This window comes from Pristis pectinata, chromosome 2, assembly GCF_009764475.1.
Source record: "Pristis pectinata isolate sPriPec2 chromosome 2, sPriPec2.1.pri, whole genome shotgun sequence".
NCBI lineage: Eukaryota > Metazoa > Chordata > Chondrichthyes > Rhinopristiformes > Pristidae > Pristis > Pristis pectinata.
Window position 1 is genome coordinate 127,844,676 of NC_067406.1, and position 18,827 is coordinate 127,863,502.

Sequence of the window (18,827 nt, forward strand, 5' to 3'; positions counted from 1 at the left end):
ACCTGTCCATTGACCCAACGAGGGAGCCATTTAATATTTTCAGTGAATGCTGGATCTCATCAGATATCCATAACTGGGCACAGTGACTGATAGGCAGTGAAGCCTAATACTTATAGCTATTCAGGAGCTTTGGACCAAGAGCCAAGGGTTGAATTACTCTCCTGTGTCACTTGTTTTAAATGCTGTGTCAGATACAATCTGGAGGCTGGATCACTTTCACTGTAACCAAGCAAAACACTCACTGTCATTGTCGTCAGAATCGTCACTGCTGCTCGGAAGCCGGTTTCTTTTCATGGTCTTCTCTATTTCTGGCACAAAGACTGTGAAGAAATAGATCACAATTAGCGTCAAGGGTCAATTAACCAACAGCAATCCACATTTCAAAAGAGCGAGCACGTCAGTTTAAATGCTGTAAACTACATTCATTCCCCTTCTTCCTCTTGTCACATCAGGTCACCAAGTCCTCCACAAGTCGAAAAGCTTGCAATTTAAGCAACAAAGTTGGCCAAGTGTCATAATGGAAACATTATCTCTATATGAAAATCAGACCTTTATGTAGTGGAACATCAATAAACAAAAAAAAATCATGTTACTTCTGGATCCTGAAGAATATCAGTGGCCTGCAAAACTTCTCTTTGTACAATAACTGCAGCCATAAATCCTTTAAAGTAAATGGACAAAGAAAGACCTCAGCTAAAATAGCAGTAGGAAGAATTTCAGACAATGTATTCATATGCCACTATGTGGGCCAGGAGCACTCATGTTTACATGGAAACTGCTTAGTAATTAGAATACAGGTTGGTACATAGTCAAATATTCCCACTGAAACACTACAATAGCCTGATCGAGAAGATAACCCTGACTTCAAGCCATTCCATTATTAGAACAAAATTAAATCAGCTTCTTTAGAAAATATGCAATGTAATAGTTAAGAAAAGCTGTACCAAAACAAGGTGCTTAAGTAATTCAAAGAATCAAAGCCCAATTTTCTCTCTTCCTCTCAAAAGGCAGCAAAGTGGCATAGGAGGTAGTGCTACTGACTCACAGCTCCAGCGACCAGAGTTCAATTCTGACCTCCAGCGCTGTCTGTATGCAGTTTGTACCATCTCCCCATGACACATGGGTTTCCCCCAGGTGCTCTGGTTTCCTCCCACATCGAAGTCATGTTGGTTGGGAAATTAATTGGTAAATCACCTGAAGCGTAAATCAGTGGGAGGAGAGTGGAATTGATGGGTTTGAGGGAGATAAAATAGATTATAGAATCGGATTTATTATCACTGACTTAGATAATGTGAAATTTGTTCTGCGGCAGCAGAACAGTGCAAAGACAAAAAAAACTATAAATTACAAAATAAATAAATAGTACAAAAGAGGAATAACAAGGTAGTGTTCATGGACCATTCAGAAATCTGATAGCGGATGGGAAGAAGCTGCTCTTGAAGCATTGAGTGTGGGTCTTCAGGTTCCTGTACTTCCTCCCCAATGGTAGTAATGAGAAGAGGGAGTGTCCCAGATGGTGAGGGTCCTTAGTAATGGATGCCGCCTTCTTGACGTACTGGCTCTTTACGATGTCCTTGATGGTGGGGAGGGTTGTGTCCATGATGGAGCTGTTTGAGTCCACAGCCCACTGCAGCCTCTTGCGATCCTGTGCATTGGAAACTCCATACCAGGCTGTGATGCAACCAGTCAGAATGCTCTCCACCGTTCATCTATAGAAATTTTTAAAGAGTCTTTGGCGGCATACAGAATCTCCTCAAATTCCTAACAAAGTAGAGCCATTGGCATGTCTTCTTCATGACTGCATACAGAACTGATTGCTCCGAGAGACAGTACAAACTCAATGAGCTGAATTCCCTCCTTTTAAGAAATAAAAATATGAAGTCACAATAGTCCATTCGATAGGCACTGTTTCCCATTGCTGCCATTCTGTGTACGACTCTGAGTGGGGTCCTCTGACTATCCTTTGGAGGGTCTGCCTTCACCTGACCAGGGTGGGTGCATTTACTCACCAGGACAATCACAAACAAATTTGAAAGAAAAATCAAAATGCAGAACTAACTGAGGCTGGTACCAGTAGAATTAATACACTTTTTATTTATTCACAGGGCATGGATGTTGCTGGCAAGGCCAGCATTTATAGCTCATCCTTAATTGCCCCTTGAACTAAGTAATTGGCTGTGTCATTTCAGAAGACGATTAAGAATTAACCACTTTGCTCTGGGTTTGCTCATGGAGGCCAGACTGAGCAAGGAGGGTAGGTTTCCTTCCCTGAAGGACATCAGGGAATCAGATGGGATTTTATGAATATTAAGCAGTATCATAGTTTTCACTTCAGATACCAGCCTTTTAATCACATTGATTTAAATACTTGAAATTAAATTCCCCACTGCCATGGTGAGAATTGAACACACGACTCCAGATCAATAGTTTAGGCCTCAGGGCACTAGTCCAGCAACTTGACCATTCTACTATTATTGAAATATTTATGGTGGCCATTATGCCATAAAACAATACTAGTTGACAGTAGATATAATTAATAAAAAAAAAGACTCAAGGATATTAAGGAAAAATGTTTTGGTGAAGTTGTGCAAAACTAAATTCAGATTTATCTGTAAAGGTCTGAAAACACAAAAGGGCATTCTTTATTTATGAGAATGATATAACAAAGTTAAGAGCAGGGCCACCATAGAACAATACAGCACAATACAGGCCCTTCGGCCCACCATGTTGTGCCGACGTTCAAACCACACCCAAGACTATCTAACCCCTTCCTCCCACACATCCCTCTATTTTAAATTCCTCCATATACTTATCTAACAATCTCTTGAACTTGACCAACTTAATAGCCTCCACCACCACCCCAAGCAGCGCATTCCATGCACCAACCACTCTCTGGGTGAAAAACCTCCCTCTGACATCTCCCTTGAACTTCCCACCCACTACCTTAAAGCCATGCCCTCTTGTATTGAGCATTGGTGCCCTGGGAAAGAGGTGCTGGCTGTCCACTCTATCTATTCCTCTTAATATTTTGTGTACCTCTATCATGTCGCTACTCATCCTCCTCCTCTCCAATGAGTAAACCCTAGCTCCTTTAGTCTCTCCTCATAATTTATACTCTGTAATCCAGGCAGCACCCTGGTAAATCTCCTCTGCACCCTCTCCAACACCTCCACATCCTTCCTATAATGAGGAGACCAGAACTGGACACAGTACTCTAAGTGTGGTCTAACCAGAGTTTTGTAAAAGTGCGTCATTACTTTGCGGCTCTTAAACTTGATCCCATGACTTATGAATGCTAACATCCCATAAGCTTTCTTAACTACCCTGTGAGGCAACTTTCAGTGATCTGTGGATATGAACCCCCAGATCCCTCTGCTCCTCCACACTGCCCAAAATCCTGCCATTAACCTTGTACTCTGCCTTGGAGTTTGTCCTTCCAAAGTGTACTACCTCACACTTCTCTGGATTGAACGCCATCTGCCACTTCTCAGCCCAGCTCTGCATCCTATCAATATCCCTCTGTAAGCTTCGACAATCCTCTGCACTATCCACAACACCAGCGATCTTCACAGAAATGAACTGAATTCCACACACATGCACACACACACAGAAATGTACTGAATTACACACACCTGCAAAGTAATGAATCCCTTTTCACAATGCATACTTCAGTACCTTTTCCATCAGAGTAAATCTATTTTTTCACATCCTTCAGCTGCCTATTGTTTTGGGTACAAAGATAGAACATTGTAGAAATTAGGTCCATGGCTCAGAAACTGGCAGGAGACTGGATTATTTCTGTATAGTGAATTATGAGCGAATTCACTATCCTTCATAATTCATACACAACATGCATCAACAAACTAGTTTCTGCCCCTTGATAATGACTGTGTGCAGCTGTGTTGGAAAGAAGTTCAACTTTGTAAAAAGAGTATAACATTTTTATCTTCCTATTTCACAACCACCAAATTTTCCTCCCAAAAACAATCCCAGGTGTGTCATGCTTTTGAAGTGGTTAAATTACTGCAGTATTTTGAAACCCAGTACACAAAGCAATGTATTCCAACTGGAACTGTCAATTTAAAAATCCAGAATACAATGGGTTGGCAGGAAAAAAAGGCAGCTGACTGAGAAAACAGAAATCAAGTGTCATGTTTCTCCCAAAATAGAATGCAAACGAATGGCTGTCAAACTTATAAAAATGTAACATTTGTGTTCAGCTGTGCTCCCCAGTATTTGAAATATCTATTCAGTAAGCAAAATGCTTCTGTTGCATTATTTATTAAATCACAGACTGAAGCAATGCAGAATTAATTCCAGCCCAGTAAGTTCACTACAACTTGCATTTATATTGCACATTCAGGGTGTTTCAAATCAGCTCTTTTAATGGGAATTGGAAGATCGCAGAATTGAACGGTCAAGGTGAGAAGGAACCAAAATATGGACAACAGCTTCAGCAGATGAGCGAAATAGAAAAAGGAGCCATTTATGATGGAGAGAAGAAAGGGTCAGCGTCTCAGTTCAAGTTCAAATAGGAGGCCAAAGTTAAAATAGGTCTAGTCCAAATCTGAGAAAGTGGTTAAGAGGGGAATGGAATTGATGGCAACATAGAAAAGTACAGCACTGGACAGGCCATTTGGCCCACGATGTTGTACCGATTTTGATGCCAATTTATACTAAATGCCCTCCTCCTGTGTATCATCCATATCCCTCCATTCCCTTCATATTCATGTGTCTATCTAAAAGCCTCAAACTCCAAACTGCCTGCTTCCACTACTACACCGGTAACCCATACCAGGCACCTACCACTCTCTGCATAAAAAATTGCCCTTCACATTGCCTTTAAACTCCCCCCTCCCACCCCCCAACCTTCAAAGCATGTCCTCTGGCATTTGACATTTCTACCCTGGGGAAAACATTCTGACCATCTTCCCTATCTATGCCTCTCATAACTTTAAAAACTTCCATCAGGTCTCCCTCAGCCTCCAATACTCCAGGGAGAACAACCCAACTTCGTCCAACCTTTCCTTATAGCTGATACCCTCTAATCCAGGCAGCATCCTGGTAAACCTCTTCGGCACCCTTTCAACAGTCTCCACCTCCTTCCTATAATGGGGCAACCAGAACTGCACACAATACTCCAAGTGTGGTCTGACTAAACTTTTATATAGCTGCAGCATGACTTCCTTACTCTTGTACTCAACACCCCTACCAATGAAGGCAATCAATGCACCTTCTTTACCACCTTCTCCACTTGCATAGCCAGTTTCAGTGAACTATGGACTTGGACCCCAAGATCACTCTGTACTTCAATGCTATTTAGGGACCTATTATTAACTGTATACTTTCATTTGACCTCTCAAAGTGCACACCTGACACTTGCCGGATTAAACTCCATCTGCCACTTCTCCGCCCATATCTGCAACTGATCTATATCCCGCTGTATTCTCTGATAGCCCTTTACACTGTCCACAACTCCACCAATCTTGGTGTCAACCACAAACTTGCTGATCCACCCATATACATTTTCATCCAAATCATTGATATATATCACACACAACGGGTTCCAGCACTGGTCACGGGCCTCCTGCCAGAATAACAGCCTTCCACCCCTACTCACTGTTTCCATGGGCAAACCAGTGCCAAATCCAAACTTGCAGTCCACCCTGGATCCCATGCATCTTTATCTTCTGAATCAACCTACCATGAGGGACCTTAACAAATGCCTTACTAAAGTCCTTGTAGATAACGTCCACTCTGTTACCCTCATCAAACACCTTCTTCGCCTCCTCAAAAACCTCAATCAAATTTGTAAGACATGACCTGCCCCACATAAAGCCATGCTGACTCTCCCTAAGCAGGCCATGCCTTTCCAAATGTGCATAAATCCTATCCCTCAGTATCCTCGCCAATAGCTTCCCTACCACTGACATGAGGCTCATTGGCCTATAATTACCTGGATTATGCCTGTTCCCCTTTTGAACAAAGGCACAACATTTGCTACTCTCCAGTCCTCCAAGACCTCGCATGTTGCTAGTGAGGACACAAAGATCTTTGTCAAAGCCCCAAGCAATCTCCTCTTTTTTCTCCTTTCAGTATTCCGCAGATGCATGGAGTTTATTACAAGGGACCAGAACATTGGCAACTTCCCAATATTAAAGTTGAAGAAACAACAGCTCACCCAGGACTGGATGTCAGGCACATTGCCCAACATCACATAGGCAAACAGGGTGTGAAGGTGAAGTTGCAGTGGTGTAGCCGAGTTTTCCCACAGCAACTGTGGAACCCAAATATTGTCAAGGACAGATTTCTAGCTGACAAATATTAAGGGGTTAAGGTCAGATCTCCCAGAAGCAAGAGCACGTTGGAAAGAAAAGCCAGTGCAAAAGATCTAACTGCTCTTACTGCAGCAATAGTTTATATTGTAAAGGTGCTCAAACTTATCAGGCTGCTCACTGATTGAACTCACCATAAAATTTCTAGACAAGCAAAACCTTAATCTATCAATGAGACTCATAATTAGTTAAGTATACCAATTAATATTTACTGCTATGTAATGCCAGAGGAATGGGTTAAAAGGCACATGACCCACATGTCAAAACTAGTTTGTAGTTTATTCACAAAATGCTGCTACAAATCAAGGATTCCAAATGGAGTCTCCCAAAGGGACTACATTTTCAAGGAACTTTGCCCACAATGCTTTGTCAGATGCAAGGTGGAGAAAAGCTGCAACAGTGCAAGCCACAATGACACTCAACTCCTGACAATAGCAGAAGATGAAAATCTCTATTAAAGCTGCTCTGTAGTGTAACACTATTACAGCGCCAGCGACCCGGGTTCAATTCCAGCCGCTGCCTGTAAGGAGTTTGTATGTTCTCCCCATGTCTGCGTGGGTTTCCTCCAGGTGCTCCGGTTTCCTCCCACATTCTAAGGACGTATGGGTTAGGAAGTTGTGGGCATGCTACGTTGGCGCCAGAAGTGTGGTGACACTTATGGGCTGTCCCCAGAACACTCTACGCAAAAGATGTATTTCACTGTGTTTCGATGTACATGTGACCAATAAAGATATCTATTACAGGATAGAGTTCAGTTCACTTTGAAGCTTATCATCTGGACACAGAATCTGGTCCCACAACCACTCCCCCCCCCCCCCCCCAAGTCCAAGTCTGTAATATTGCAGCAGTGCTTTAATACTCTGGATGAGGGAGCATTAGGTATTGCCACACAAGGGACTTGGCATCCTAATGGGTTGACACACTCTCTTTCCAGCTAAGAGATCTGGTTCAAAGCGAGTCTGATTGGGGAAGGAAAATCAGCATTGGCTTGTACTGCTAATTCAGTGCTGGATTTAAGCCAACAAATACTCAGCATACAACAGTACGTCTTCTTAAAATGCACATTGCTACTGGCTGTCTGACTGCCCACTTAACACACACTACTTTCTTTAAATGTCATCATTCTCCTTCTTCAGTCCAGATATCAGTTCACCCTGGCATTACTGGATAAACCACCGCACATCACTCAATGATCTTCATGTCTATTTCAACAACTGGCAAAACTTTCTAGGTCACTAATGAATTACACAGCGTGGACAGTTGTACAACCAGCTCAGATTCAGACTCTTGGTTTGTGTGCAACACCGTGCGAGGTCACAAGGGAACTTAAGCGCGAGAGAGACTATGTGTTTGTGGGAGTACAGGTCTGAGACAGTACATGCATGAAAGTGAATGCACTCGTGTCTACATGTACATGGAGTCCATGAGTGTTTTTCTTGTATTTTATGAAGACATCATCATTAACAAAAGCTGGTTCTTTACAGATTGGTGTACTTCACCCCAGCTGCATCACGAGTTGTGCTTTCAATCACACTGCAGATATTTGTACTTATCTTGATTTTGCACAGCACAAGCATAACCACAGGCACACAATGCCCCTTGCGAGGATATGGCCTTCAACACATGGCCTGAGGGAGGATAAGTACATCTGTCAGCCAGGACAGCATTTAGGACTTTCTGATTTGTCGACGCTGCCATCTGTTACAAGAAAGCAGCTGTACCATCTCAGCTTACAGAGAAAAAAAACTTCCAAGATCTTTTGCCAGAGTTGCTGACATTACACTGCAGCAAATAAGGCAGAAAGTGGTGACACAGCAATAATATCCTTCCCATTGCATTAAAGCCAGACGACAAGGGTGGACTGCTGAGGTCATCACAAGGCCTTGCCACTTCACTTAATGGAGCTGAGTGGCAAAATCTGCTCAACGCTGTCCCTCGCCACAGAAACGTCTTTTCCTGAAGTGAATGAATTATGTAACACGCAAATCATATTCAAGAGTAATGTGCTTCAATTAAAAAATGAAATTGGTGTTTCAAATATACTCACTGACCTGTGATTGACCTCTCCCAATGAAAATATAGATAATTCGTACAAAGGAGGTCGGCGAGGATGAGAAAGATAACACGTGCAACAGAAATTCCTTTTCGTTTCAAGGAGCTTCTTCTAATCCCAGCAACTAAACAGTAAAACCAACCCGTTGGTTCAGTCAGCCCACAGCAGCAGTGCATTGCAGTAATGTGTCAGGACATTCAGCCCCAGCTCCCAAACCCACGACCACTACCACCCAACAGGTCAAGATTAGCGGGCCCAACAGAATACCACCACCTGAAGGTTCCCAATCCAGGTCACACGTCATCCCAACTTCCAGTCCAGATGACAGGTCTCAACCCGAAATATTGACTGTCCATTTCCCTCCATAGACGCTGCCTGACCCGCTGAGATCCTTCAGCGCTCTGTGTGTTGCTCCAGATTCCAGCATCTGCAGTCTTGTGTCTGCTACTCTTCTATTGTCTCCAGAACCCCCTTACGACTAGCATTGTGCAAATGCTTCTCCACAGTGGCTGCAGGAGTTCAATACCAGCTTCCCAGAAGCAATTAGGGATGGGCAATAAATTCTGGCCTTGTCACATCCTGTAAATGAATTTTTAAAACCTTCGCCATCAGCGAGTTTGTTATGCTAACCCTCCAATTTCCTCCTTTATTCTCTGGAAGGCACTTGCTGATACTAAGAATATCTTTCAGGACCAGGACTGTATGCAACCTGACTGCTATATGTGGGTGAACCAGAAGAAGCCTCACCCAAAAAATTCCTCTGGAAGAACTCGGCAAAATCCAGGACAAGGCTTCCTTAGGAAATGCCAGCATTTCCTCACATACCTGTTAGGCAGTTTCAGACTCCCAGTGAAGCTCTCCAGGCTTTTCATTATTCATTTTATTGTGGCAGGCTTCAGACTTCTATTATTTATTCATTTTATTGTGGCACAGACACCACTAACAAATTCAGAATTTAGTGCTTATTCCCAAGTGCACTTGAGAAGCTGACATTTCAACAGCTCCTCGAACAGCTGCAGTCCATCTGATGAAGGTACTCCCTTAATACCATCGCATGGGAAGTTCCAGGATTTGGACTCCGTGATAGTGAAGGAATGCTGATACATTTCCAAGGAAGGGCAGCGTGTAACACACAGGGGAACCTTCAAGTGGTGATGTTCCAAGATGGCTGCCTGCCTTCTTCAAGGCAAAGGTCATGGGTTCAGGAGGTGCTGGTTTTGTACGTTACCTGAATAACCACAGTGCATTTTGTAGAGCGTGGACACTGCCATTAGGCATGCTGACCTCAGAGGGAATGAATGCTCAGGGGAGATCATCAAGCTTCTTCAGCATGGATGAAGCCGCACTCAACCAGACAAATGGGGAATACGCCACTCTGAGTACCGACTGCTCTTGAATGTTGAGCAGTTTGGGAACACAAACTACCTGCAGATCTGCAGTTATGATTAAATTAATCAAGTTTTCAAGTTCAAGTTTATCACCATAGGCATACATACCCAAGGTATAAATGCTATGAAAATTAGCTTTTTGCAGCACCACCACAGTACATCACACACATAAGTTAACATAAACTTAAATTAACATACATTATACACAACTTACACAACAAAATAAATACAACAACATTAGTGGAAGTTGATTAGTGCACATTAATAATTTTAATATACTTAATTGCTTTTAATCATGGAGTTAATTCTACTAAATTTGACAAGAAACAGCATGTTTAATCATTTTATATGATTTTGGGTTGCTTTTGAATATTTGTATACTTTCTTCTTAGGTAGTTCCTCAGGCTCGATGATGACTTGCTTCCACTCAGGTTTTGTGGGCTGAGGTGGCCAAAGTCCCCCAATCCTCCGAGGTTGAGGTGCAGTTTACACTCAAGACCTGTGTTTGCATAGGCTCCAAGGCCAAGCTCCAAGAGGTGGTTAATTCATTCAGATTTGTATGTTCTAGCCACTTGACAGGTGCTGATGTCTGATGTGTGATTTTACCAGCTGTCGTGGGATTCAAGATGGAAAGGTCCTGCTCTATCCAGGGCATCACCCATCAAGTTGGCACCAGCTGCTTTCAGAAATCCTCACCAGGGAATCCCCTTGTGCAAGAGTGGTTCAGCCAAAAATTCCACGGGCACATCTTAAATGACTGACTTGTAATAAATTGCTCATATGGGTAAAATGCACACTACAGCTGATAGAGCTTCTGAACATGATCACCATCCTGAATAGTTTCCTTATTGTGTTTTCACAAACCCTGCCATGCGTGGGCTCTGGAACCATCAACCATGATCAGTGAGAGAACATCCTCTCCTGATCCAAAAGTGATTAAAATATCTTACAAAGCGGACAGACAGTAATTATTTACACTCATGTGGATCTTCTATGTTCGAAGTAATGCACTCAAAATGAATGAACTCCCAAATGAATAAAAAAGCAACTGTCCTGTTTGAAAAGTGAGAAACCAAACTCAGCTAAAGAGAGATGTTCAGGATATAAAACCGCTAGTCCAGCAAGACTTGAATGTGGATTCAGGCTGATTCCTAGAAAGTTCAATAATCAGAAGGGAGAATGATGGCAGTAGATGATCAAAGAGTTGGCAAACAAGGGCTAAGTAATCCCAAATAGATAAGGAGGGAAAAGAGAAAAGCACATTATCCAAGCTGTTCTGAGGTGCTCCCTAATGAATATTTTGGCAGAAGCTCAGAACATTTTTCACTATACCCTCTCAGGAGAAGAAACGCAGACACCTGCAGGAAGTTGAACAACCGCTGTCACACAGCCGGAACGATGAACCAATAACTTCAGTGTAACTGAACTTAAGAATGAAATGTCTTGCAGTCCAGCAGCACAAAAACCCACCCTTGAGCCCCAAGCCTCCTAATCAACCAAACGCTCCCTTATATTTATGTCTTTATCACCCTGCAATCCTTGGGAGTTTATTTCTGATCTGCTTATTTCTAATAAGCAGCATTTTTTTTTAAAGATATTGACTATTTTAAGCCAATAATCCAGAATTACATGTCAGTAAAATATACTTCCTGTCATGAGTAGGCTGCATTATTTTTCACTGACAAACAAGATAAACCTAATCTATGGTCACATGAAAAGCCACTTATCATTAACTAGTTGGCAGAATCCATAGACTATACAGGAGCAGAAATTCATCCACATTTGCTACATGCTCTGAAATTCACTTTGTTAATTTCAGAGAAACAGCAACTGGAGTTTAGGTGAAGTGGTTAGCCAAATACCTTAACCTCTCCACACTCCCTTGCACAAACCTGTAGCCTTCAACCATGCAGGCAGATAATTCTTTAGTTTAATTTCTCACTCCAATACTTCTGACATGAAGCGCCCTCTCAGTACTGCACAAGTGTCAATCAAAATTGTGTGGTCAGCTCCACTTGGATCCATAAACTTCCAACTCAGGAGCAAGGATGTTACAAATGACAGAAGCCGACAGTTATACCAGCCACAACAACAGAAAATCTGGAAACACAGCATGTCAGGTAGCATCTGTGGAAAATTATACCAGCCATATTATTTCCAACTAATTGACACAATTATGATACAGACAATCATTAATCTTTCAATGAGAATATCAAAGTGAATACACTGCATCAACACTAAAAGGATCGAATGGCAGACAGAAAAACACACAAAAAGTAGTAACACACAAAATGTTGGTGTTGCTCCAGATTCCAGCATCTGCAGAATCTGTGTGCACAAAAAGTCGTTACTGCATCGAAGCAGATAAAGATCTCTGCCCTATACTACTGATTAGAGTTGCTGATTCAGCAAGATTTTTTACAGTGGATTCAGACGATTTTCCTAAAATGTTTACCATCACAAGGGAGTAAGGTCTGCTCTTAATGAATAAAGGAAGATGGGAATCTAACTAGAATTAAAAAAAAGTATGCAAACCTTTAAAGCAAAGTATAACTGCCTACGTGTTGAAGACTGAGATTGTTCACAAACTGCAGAGGAGGCTCATTTTGCGAGCTTTTGCTTTGACAAATTACAAAATTGTGATTCAGGGGCCTAGAAAACCCATTGCAAAGCACATTTTCAAGCAATGCACAAAACAATTTAATCTAAGACCTAACTGTTGAACATGATCTGGCACTTGACGCACACGCAAGCATGCTTTGAGCACATGGCGCAATGTTGCTATGCACGATTGATGTCACCGTTATGATCTTCTACCATGATAGTGCAGTGATGACTTCAAATTTAGGAGCTGGCCTAACCCAGACAAGCCAAAATACACTACTGCTGGGGAGTCTGGCAGTGAAGATTCAGCCTTGGATAGCAAGAAGAGTTTTTCTTGGGATGTCCCTATCCACAACCATCCCTCCTTTGGTCCCCACCTACAACAAATGATGCATCATCCTCAATGTCAAGTATGCCCCATATTCACTCCAGTTCCAGCAGAGGCAGATCGTTGAGACAACGTCACACACTGCACCAACCAAGCAGTTTGTGGGCACAAAGCCCAGGAATATCTACTTTAACACTCTCAATGCCTTGTAGATTAGGACAGTCCCATCCTGAAGCTTCAAACAAAGCTGGCACAAGTTGCCCATTCCAATCCTTTTTCACACACTGAGGTCTGAGATCACCAACACACAGAGATCACGAACTTCTATATCATAGGTTTTAAAAAGTAGAATGGTTTAAATGCCATCCAGGACATGCCCTCTTCGCGTTACCATCGGGGAAGTGTTGCAGGAGCCTGAAGACCCACACTCAACGTTTTAGGAACAGCTTCTTCGTCATGATTTCTGCCATCAGATTTCTGAATGGTCCATGAACCCATGAATACTACATTGTTAGCCCTCTTTTGCACTATTTATTTATTTTTGTAACTTAGTAATTTTTATGTCTTGCACTGTACTGCTGCCACAAAACAACAACATCAGTGATAATAAATCTGATTCTGATTCCACCAGCAGAAAGTGCTCTCTGGTGGTACTAGTACACCCTTCTATGGATTACACTGCTCGCTTCCATGCCTTTTGTGGAAGATAATGTGCAACCTTTCTATTCTTGGAGAGAGGAGGTGAAAAATGTTATTCCATATGTGTAACAAATGAAGGAAGCAGCAAGTGTAAATCACACCAACAGCAGAAATCATGGTTTTAGTAAGTCTAAATTTGCCAAGATTTACACCTGTTCTATTGTTCAGGATTGTTTTCATTCAGAGCACTGCAGCTGTAAGGAAAGTGGATATCAGGGCTGACAGTTAATTACATTGGAACCAGTCCAACCGAATGAACCAGAAAAATTCCAAAGCATGATATCGTGGATGCTGAAAATCTGAAGTGAAACATAAAACATTCCAAATTCTCAGCAGTGGCCAGTGGCACTCCTCTGACAAAAGGTCCTCGACAGAGTCAGAGTCATACAGCACAGAAACAGGTGCTTCAGCTCACTGGATCTGCACCCACCAACAAGCAAGCAGCCACAATAATCTGATTTTACCCATCAGGTCCCCATTAACTCCCCCAGCCACCGACATTCAGGGCAACGTACAGTGGCCATTAACTTGCCAACCATCCAAGTTAATGGTCTGAAACATTCACTTTTTTTTCTCACCAGAGGTGCTGCCCAACCTCCTGAGAAACCCCAACATCTTCTGTTTGAACCAGAACAAATTAGTTACTTTTTTCAATTTTTTTTAATTTGTTTCAGAATAACTCTTAATTAAACACAACTGGCAGCAAATTCTGGAGCATGGAAATAAGCTGTTAAACTCAAAAATCCAAAAGTTCATGCCAGAGACTTGCTGCTCCTCCAGAATGCCCTGGTTGTCAACCTTCTCTAACACAATTATCAGCAAGATGACAAGTACAAGAGGCATTCTCAAACTATTTTTCTTACAAAATACATTGTGCTGTTGCACAAAGTTTTTAATGACATACTGCTTAATAGGCTTGCTGTTGCCCAAGTTTATGCAAAGATTGTAATTCTCTCGAACAAATATTCCAAAAATAACATTTTAAGACAAAGTGCTTTTTTTTAATTATTTTATATGAGTGAAGTGGCTAGAAATTTGTCCTTTGTTGCTTACACTAAACATGCTTTAGTTATGAATATACATTCAATTCCGCTACTGAAATTCTGTTCCAGTGACTTTCAGCCTAGCTCAGTGCCTAATTGCTGCTCTGTCGCACACCAGCACAAAACAGGACAAATTTCTAACCCAAGAGAACGTGATGCAGTTGTTTGGGGTTTCTGAGAGAACACACCTGGAGTGTTGTGTGGAATTTTGTTCTCCTTACACAAGGGAGGAGATATGTGCCTTGGAGGTGGCACAATATAACTTCAAGGATTCATTGCTGGGATGAGCACTTGGCCTATAAAGAGAGAGCATGAAGAAAAAAGTATCAGTAAATTGGAAGCAAGAGGATCTTACTGAATAAAGTGAAAAGATTGAGACACAAACTGACAGGGTAGATATTGAGAGGTTGTTTCCAGAGAGCTGGGACCTAACAAATGGGTGATTAGGCTCAGGGTAGAAGGATTTATTACAAGATTTGAAGAACCTTCCTTACTCAGAAGGTTGTGAACCTTTGGAATTCTATATCCCAGAAAGTGGTGGATGCTCAGATATTCAAGGCTCAAGTCAAATGGATTTTTGAAAGAGTTAAGGCATTCAAGATATAGTGATTAGCAGGAAACTAAAGGCAAGGACGAGCCTCAGTCTTATCTTACTGAATTGTGGATTCACTTCAAGAGTTACACTTCTGCTTCTTAAGTTAGTCTCTCACGTGCATGTTCCCATTGTGCTTTGTAAAAATATTTGAGGTTCAGCTTCTTTCTTCCAGGTTCGCTTCCTCAATGTGATTGGCTGCTAGCCTGCTTGATGACATCACAAATGCTGGGTGCCAGGGATCAATCTAGCAGCAACCAGCATTGGAAAAGGGGCAATCAACTTCACAAGGATAGTTAGACTATTGGGATCATCTTTCTTTGAAAATGATTGTGAATTCCAGTGCTTTGCTTCTGGCCATAAAACACAGGCCTTGGAAGGAAAAAAACCTGTTGGAGGAACTCAGCGGGTCAGCCAGTATCCATGGAGGGTAATGCACAGTTGACATTTCGGGTCGAGACCCTTCATTTGAACTCAGTCAGATGAAGGGTTTCGACCCAAAACGTCGATTGTCCATATCCCTCCACAGATGCTGCCTGACCCGCTGAGCTCCTCCAGCAGTTTCTTCTTTTTCTCCAGGAACCAGCATCTGCAGTCTCTTGCATCTCCAAACATTGTTCAGTGTGCATTAGGAGTCAACAGCAAGTGTAATCTACAGGTGAAGTTCAGAAAGTGGAAGATAATTGGCAGGAAATACGGCTTAATTCAGCCTTCGTTTTAACTTGAACATTTTGTTCTGATTTATAGGTATTAAATTTTACATCCACATCACTAGTGAATTTCTTGTGGCATCAGGCTGTCAAAGATGAACATGCCAACAAAGAAAAATGACCATAGAAAATAAGACACATGCTCCAATGAAGAGGTCCCATTTAGTTCTTCAAATGGTTTAGAAGCATTCAAAGTTCAGACCCTCAAGCTAAATTTATTTTAGGAACAATGACAAAATTTTGTAAGAAAATTATTAAATTGCCTTGCTTTATTCAATTAAACCAGGTGTGTTGTTTCCTGTGCTTTCTGCAACAGTCCAAAGTAGTAACGGTATTATCTCGTTACCACTGCCGATTCCAATTCCGAGGCATAAACTCCTTCAAATAGAGCGAAATTTTGTAACTTATTTGTGCTCAAAGGGAAAGGAAGACAATTTATCCATTTATAAAATTCCATAAGCAGCACACACTGGAGTACAACTTGCAAGTCAGAGAGTACACAGGCACAGACCACATCAAGCTCCTTTGTCTCACTGACACCTGCATTTACTGCCTCAAAGCCTGTGGAATATGGCTATTATCTCTGTTTGTCTGGGCACCACAATGATCAATGGAACACGGAGGCTGAAAGCACCCAGATACCCACTGACATCACTGATGTCATCCAAGTCTACCTTAGTAACATTGCCAGACTCTTCTCCTGCCTTAGCTCAGCTACTGTGGAGTCCTTCCTCCATTACCTCCAGACTGGAGGATTCCATCATTCACCTGACCACTATTCCTCATTCCACCCTCCCTAAAATCATCATTCAAAAAAAATATTCAGGGTGATTTGAAGTAGTCACCAGAAGTTTAGACTTACTAGGGATAGTCAGCACTGCTTTGTGCAGGGGTGGTCATGCCTTACAAACTTGAGTTTTCTTTTGGGGTGACGACGGAGGTGATTGATGAGGGTAGGTCAGTGGATGTTGTCTACATGGACATTAGTGAAGCTTTCAACAAGGTCCCTCATGGTAGGCTGATCCAGGAGATTAAGGTGCATAGGATCCATGGAGTTTTGGTGGACTGGATTCAAAATGGGCTCGGTCAATATAAGATGGAAGGCAGTGGTGGAGGGGTGATATTCTGACTGGAGATCTGTCACCAGTGGTGTTCCACAGGGATCAGTGTTTGGACCTCTGTTGTTTGTGATATGTAAATGATTTGGATGAAAATGTAAGTGGGCTGATTAGTTAGTTTGCAGACAACACAAAAAGTGGCAATGTTGTGATAGTGAGGAAGGTTGGCAAAGGATTCAGTAGAACATTGACCAGTTGGAAATATGGGCAGAGAAATTGCAGATGGAGGTAAATCCAGACAAGTGCAAGGTGTTGCACTTGGAGAAGTCAAATGTAAAAGTGGAGAATACAGTAAATGGAATGATCCTTCAGAGTATTGGTTTACAGAGGGATCTTGGGGTGCAAGTCCATTGCTCCCTGAAAGTGTCAGCACATGTAGATAGGGTAGTAAAGGCAGCATACGGCATACTTGCTTTCATAGGTCGGGGCATGGAGTGTATAAGTCAGGAAGTCTCATTGCAGTTGTATAAAACTTTGGTGAGGCCACATTTGGAGTATTGTGTGCAGCTCTGGTTGCTGCAATACAAGGATGTGGAAGCTTCGGAGAGGGTGCAGAAGGGGTTCACCAGGATGTAGCCTGGATTAGAGAGTACTAGCTATAAAGAGATGTTGGACAAACTTGGATTGTTTTCTCAGGAACATCAGAGGTCGATAGAAGTATATAAAATAATGAGAGGCATAGAAAGGGTAGATAGAGCCCTTTTCCCAGGGTGAAAATGTCAAATACTAAAGGGTATAACTTTAAGTTGATAGGGGGAAAGTTTAAAAGGAGATTTACAAGGCAAGTTTTTTTTTAAAGAAACAGAGAGTGGTAGATTCCTGGGAAACATTGCCGGGGAGATGGTGGAAGCAGATATGATAGCAACATTTAAGAGGTATTTAGATGGGCATATAAACAGGCTGGGGATGGAGGGATACGGACCACGTGCAGGCAGATGGGATTCCTTTAAATTGGCGTCATGGCCGGCTGAGACATCATGGGCCAAGGGCCTGTTCCTGCGCTGTACTGTTCTATGTTCTTGGTAAATGTTCCAAGTTCTATTCACCAATCACTCATGGTTGCTAATCAACACTAGTTCTCAGTTAAGCTTATGCTGTAAATATTACAATTCTCATCTTTGTTTACAAATCTTTCCACAGCCTTGATATCTTTAACCCAACCCAGTAGAGATCTCTACACTCTTCAATTCTTGTTTCCTGTTAATCACTAAATTTATATACTGTTACTGGCCACTGTGCCTTCAGTTGTCAAAGCACTAATCTCAAAAATCTCTCCCTAAACCTCTCCATCTCTCTTTCCTTCCCGAAGGCACTTTTAAAACCTCCCACTTGGATCAAGCTATTTGGTCATCTTCCCAAAGTCTTCTTGTGGTTTGGTATTTAATATGTTGGAAACACTTTTGTTTAAAGCCATGGGAATTTGGCTAGTTTTAACATACAAGTTGCTGCAGCTGTAATAATGAACACAGAAAATGTTGGAAATACTCAGAAGTCAAAGGGTCTTCAACCTGAAACATTATCTCTGTTTCCTCTTACCACAGATGCGGGCTGACCCGCTGAATATTCCCAGCATTTTCTGTTTTTATTTTATATTTCGAGCATTTGCAGTTTTTTTCTGTTTTCTGTTACTGCTGTAATATTGTACAATTATGCTCCATGCAGTTGATGCAGCACGTTGATGCTCGTCATTTTTGAATTTCCTTGTAGAGTTGGGCAGTCAGTAGCCGAGGTGTCTAACCTAAGAGAGGGCTCTTCAAGTGATATTCACATAATTTGCTACATATCTTCTACAGTGCTTCTATCCCGCTGTTATAAGACTATAAGAATTAGGAGTAGAATTAGACCATTCGGCCCTTTAAGTCTGCTCTGTCATTCGATCATGGCTGATTTATTTTTCCCTCTCAACCCCATTCCCCTGCCTTCACCCGGTAACCTTTGACACCCTTACTAATCAACA

At 42.0% G+C, this 18,827-nt stretch overlaps 1 protein-coding gene across 3 annotated transcripts in view; it reads right to left on the minus strand.

Moving 5' to 3' along the window:
* The window catches only part of LOC127567348 (protein Jade-1-like), a 103,288-nt gene that overhangs the window by 52,518 nt on the left and 31,943 nt on the right, over positions 1–18,827 (minus strand). For 2 of the 3 annotated variants that reach the window (XR_007955864.1, XM_052010141.1), the window contains exon 2: positions 243–320. Coding sequence is in view for 2 of the 3 variants with exons in the window: in XM_052010141.1 (XP_051866101.1) it covers positions 243–294 (52 nt within the window). In the remaining variant the exon portion in view is untranslated. Of the gene's footprint in view, positions 1–242; positions 321–3,632; positions 3,720–18,827 lie in introns of all 3 variants that reach the window. The other variant, XM_052010142.1, reaches the window with a different exon arrangement.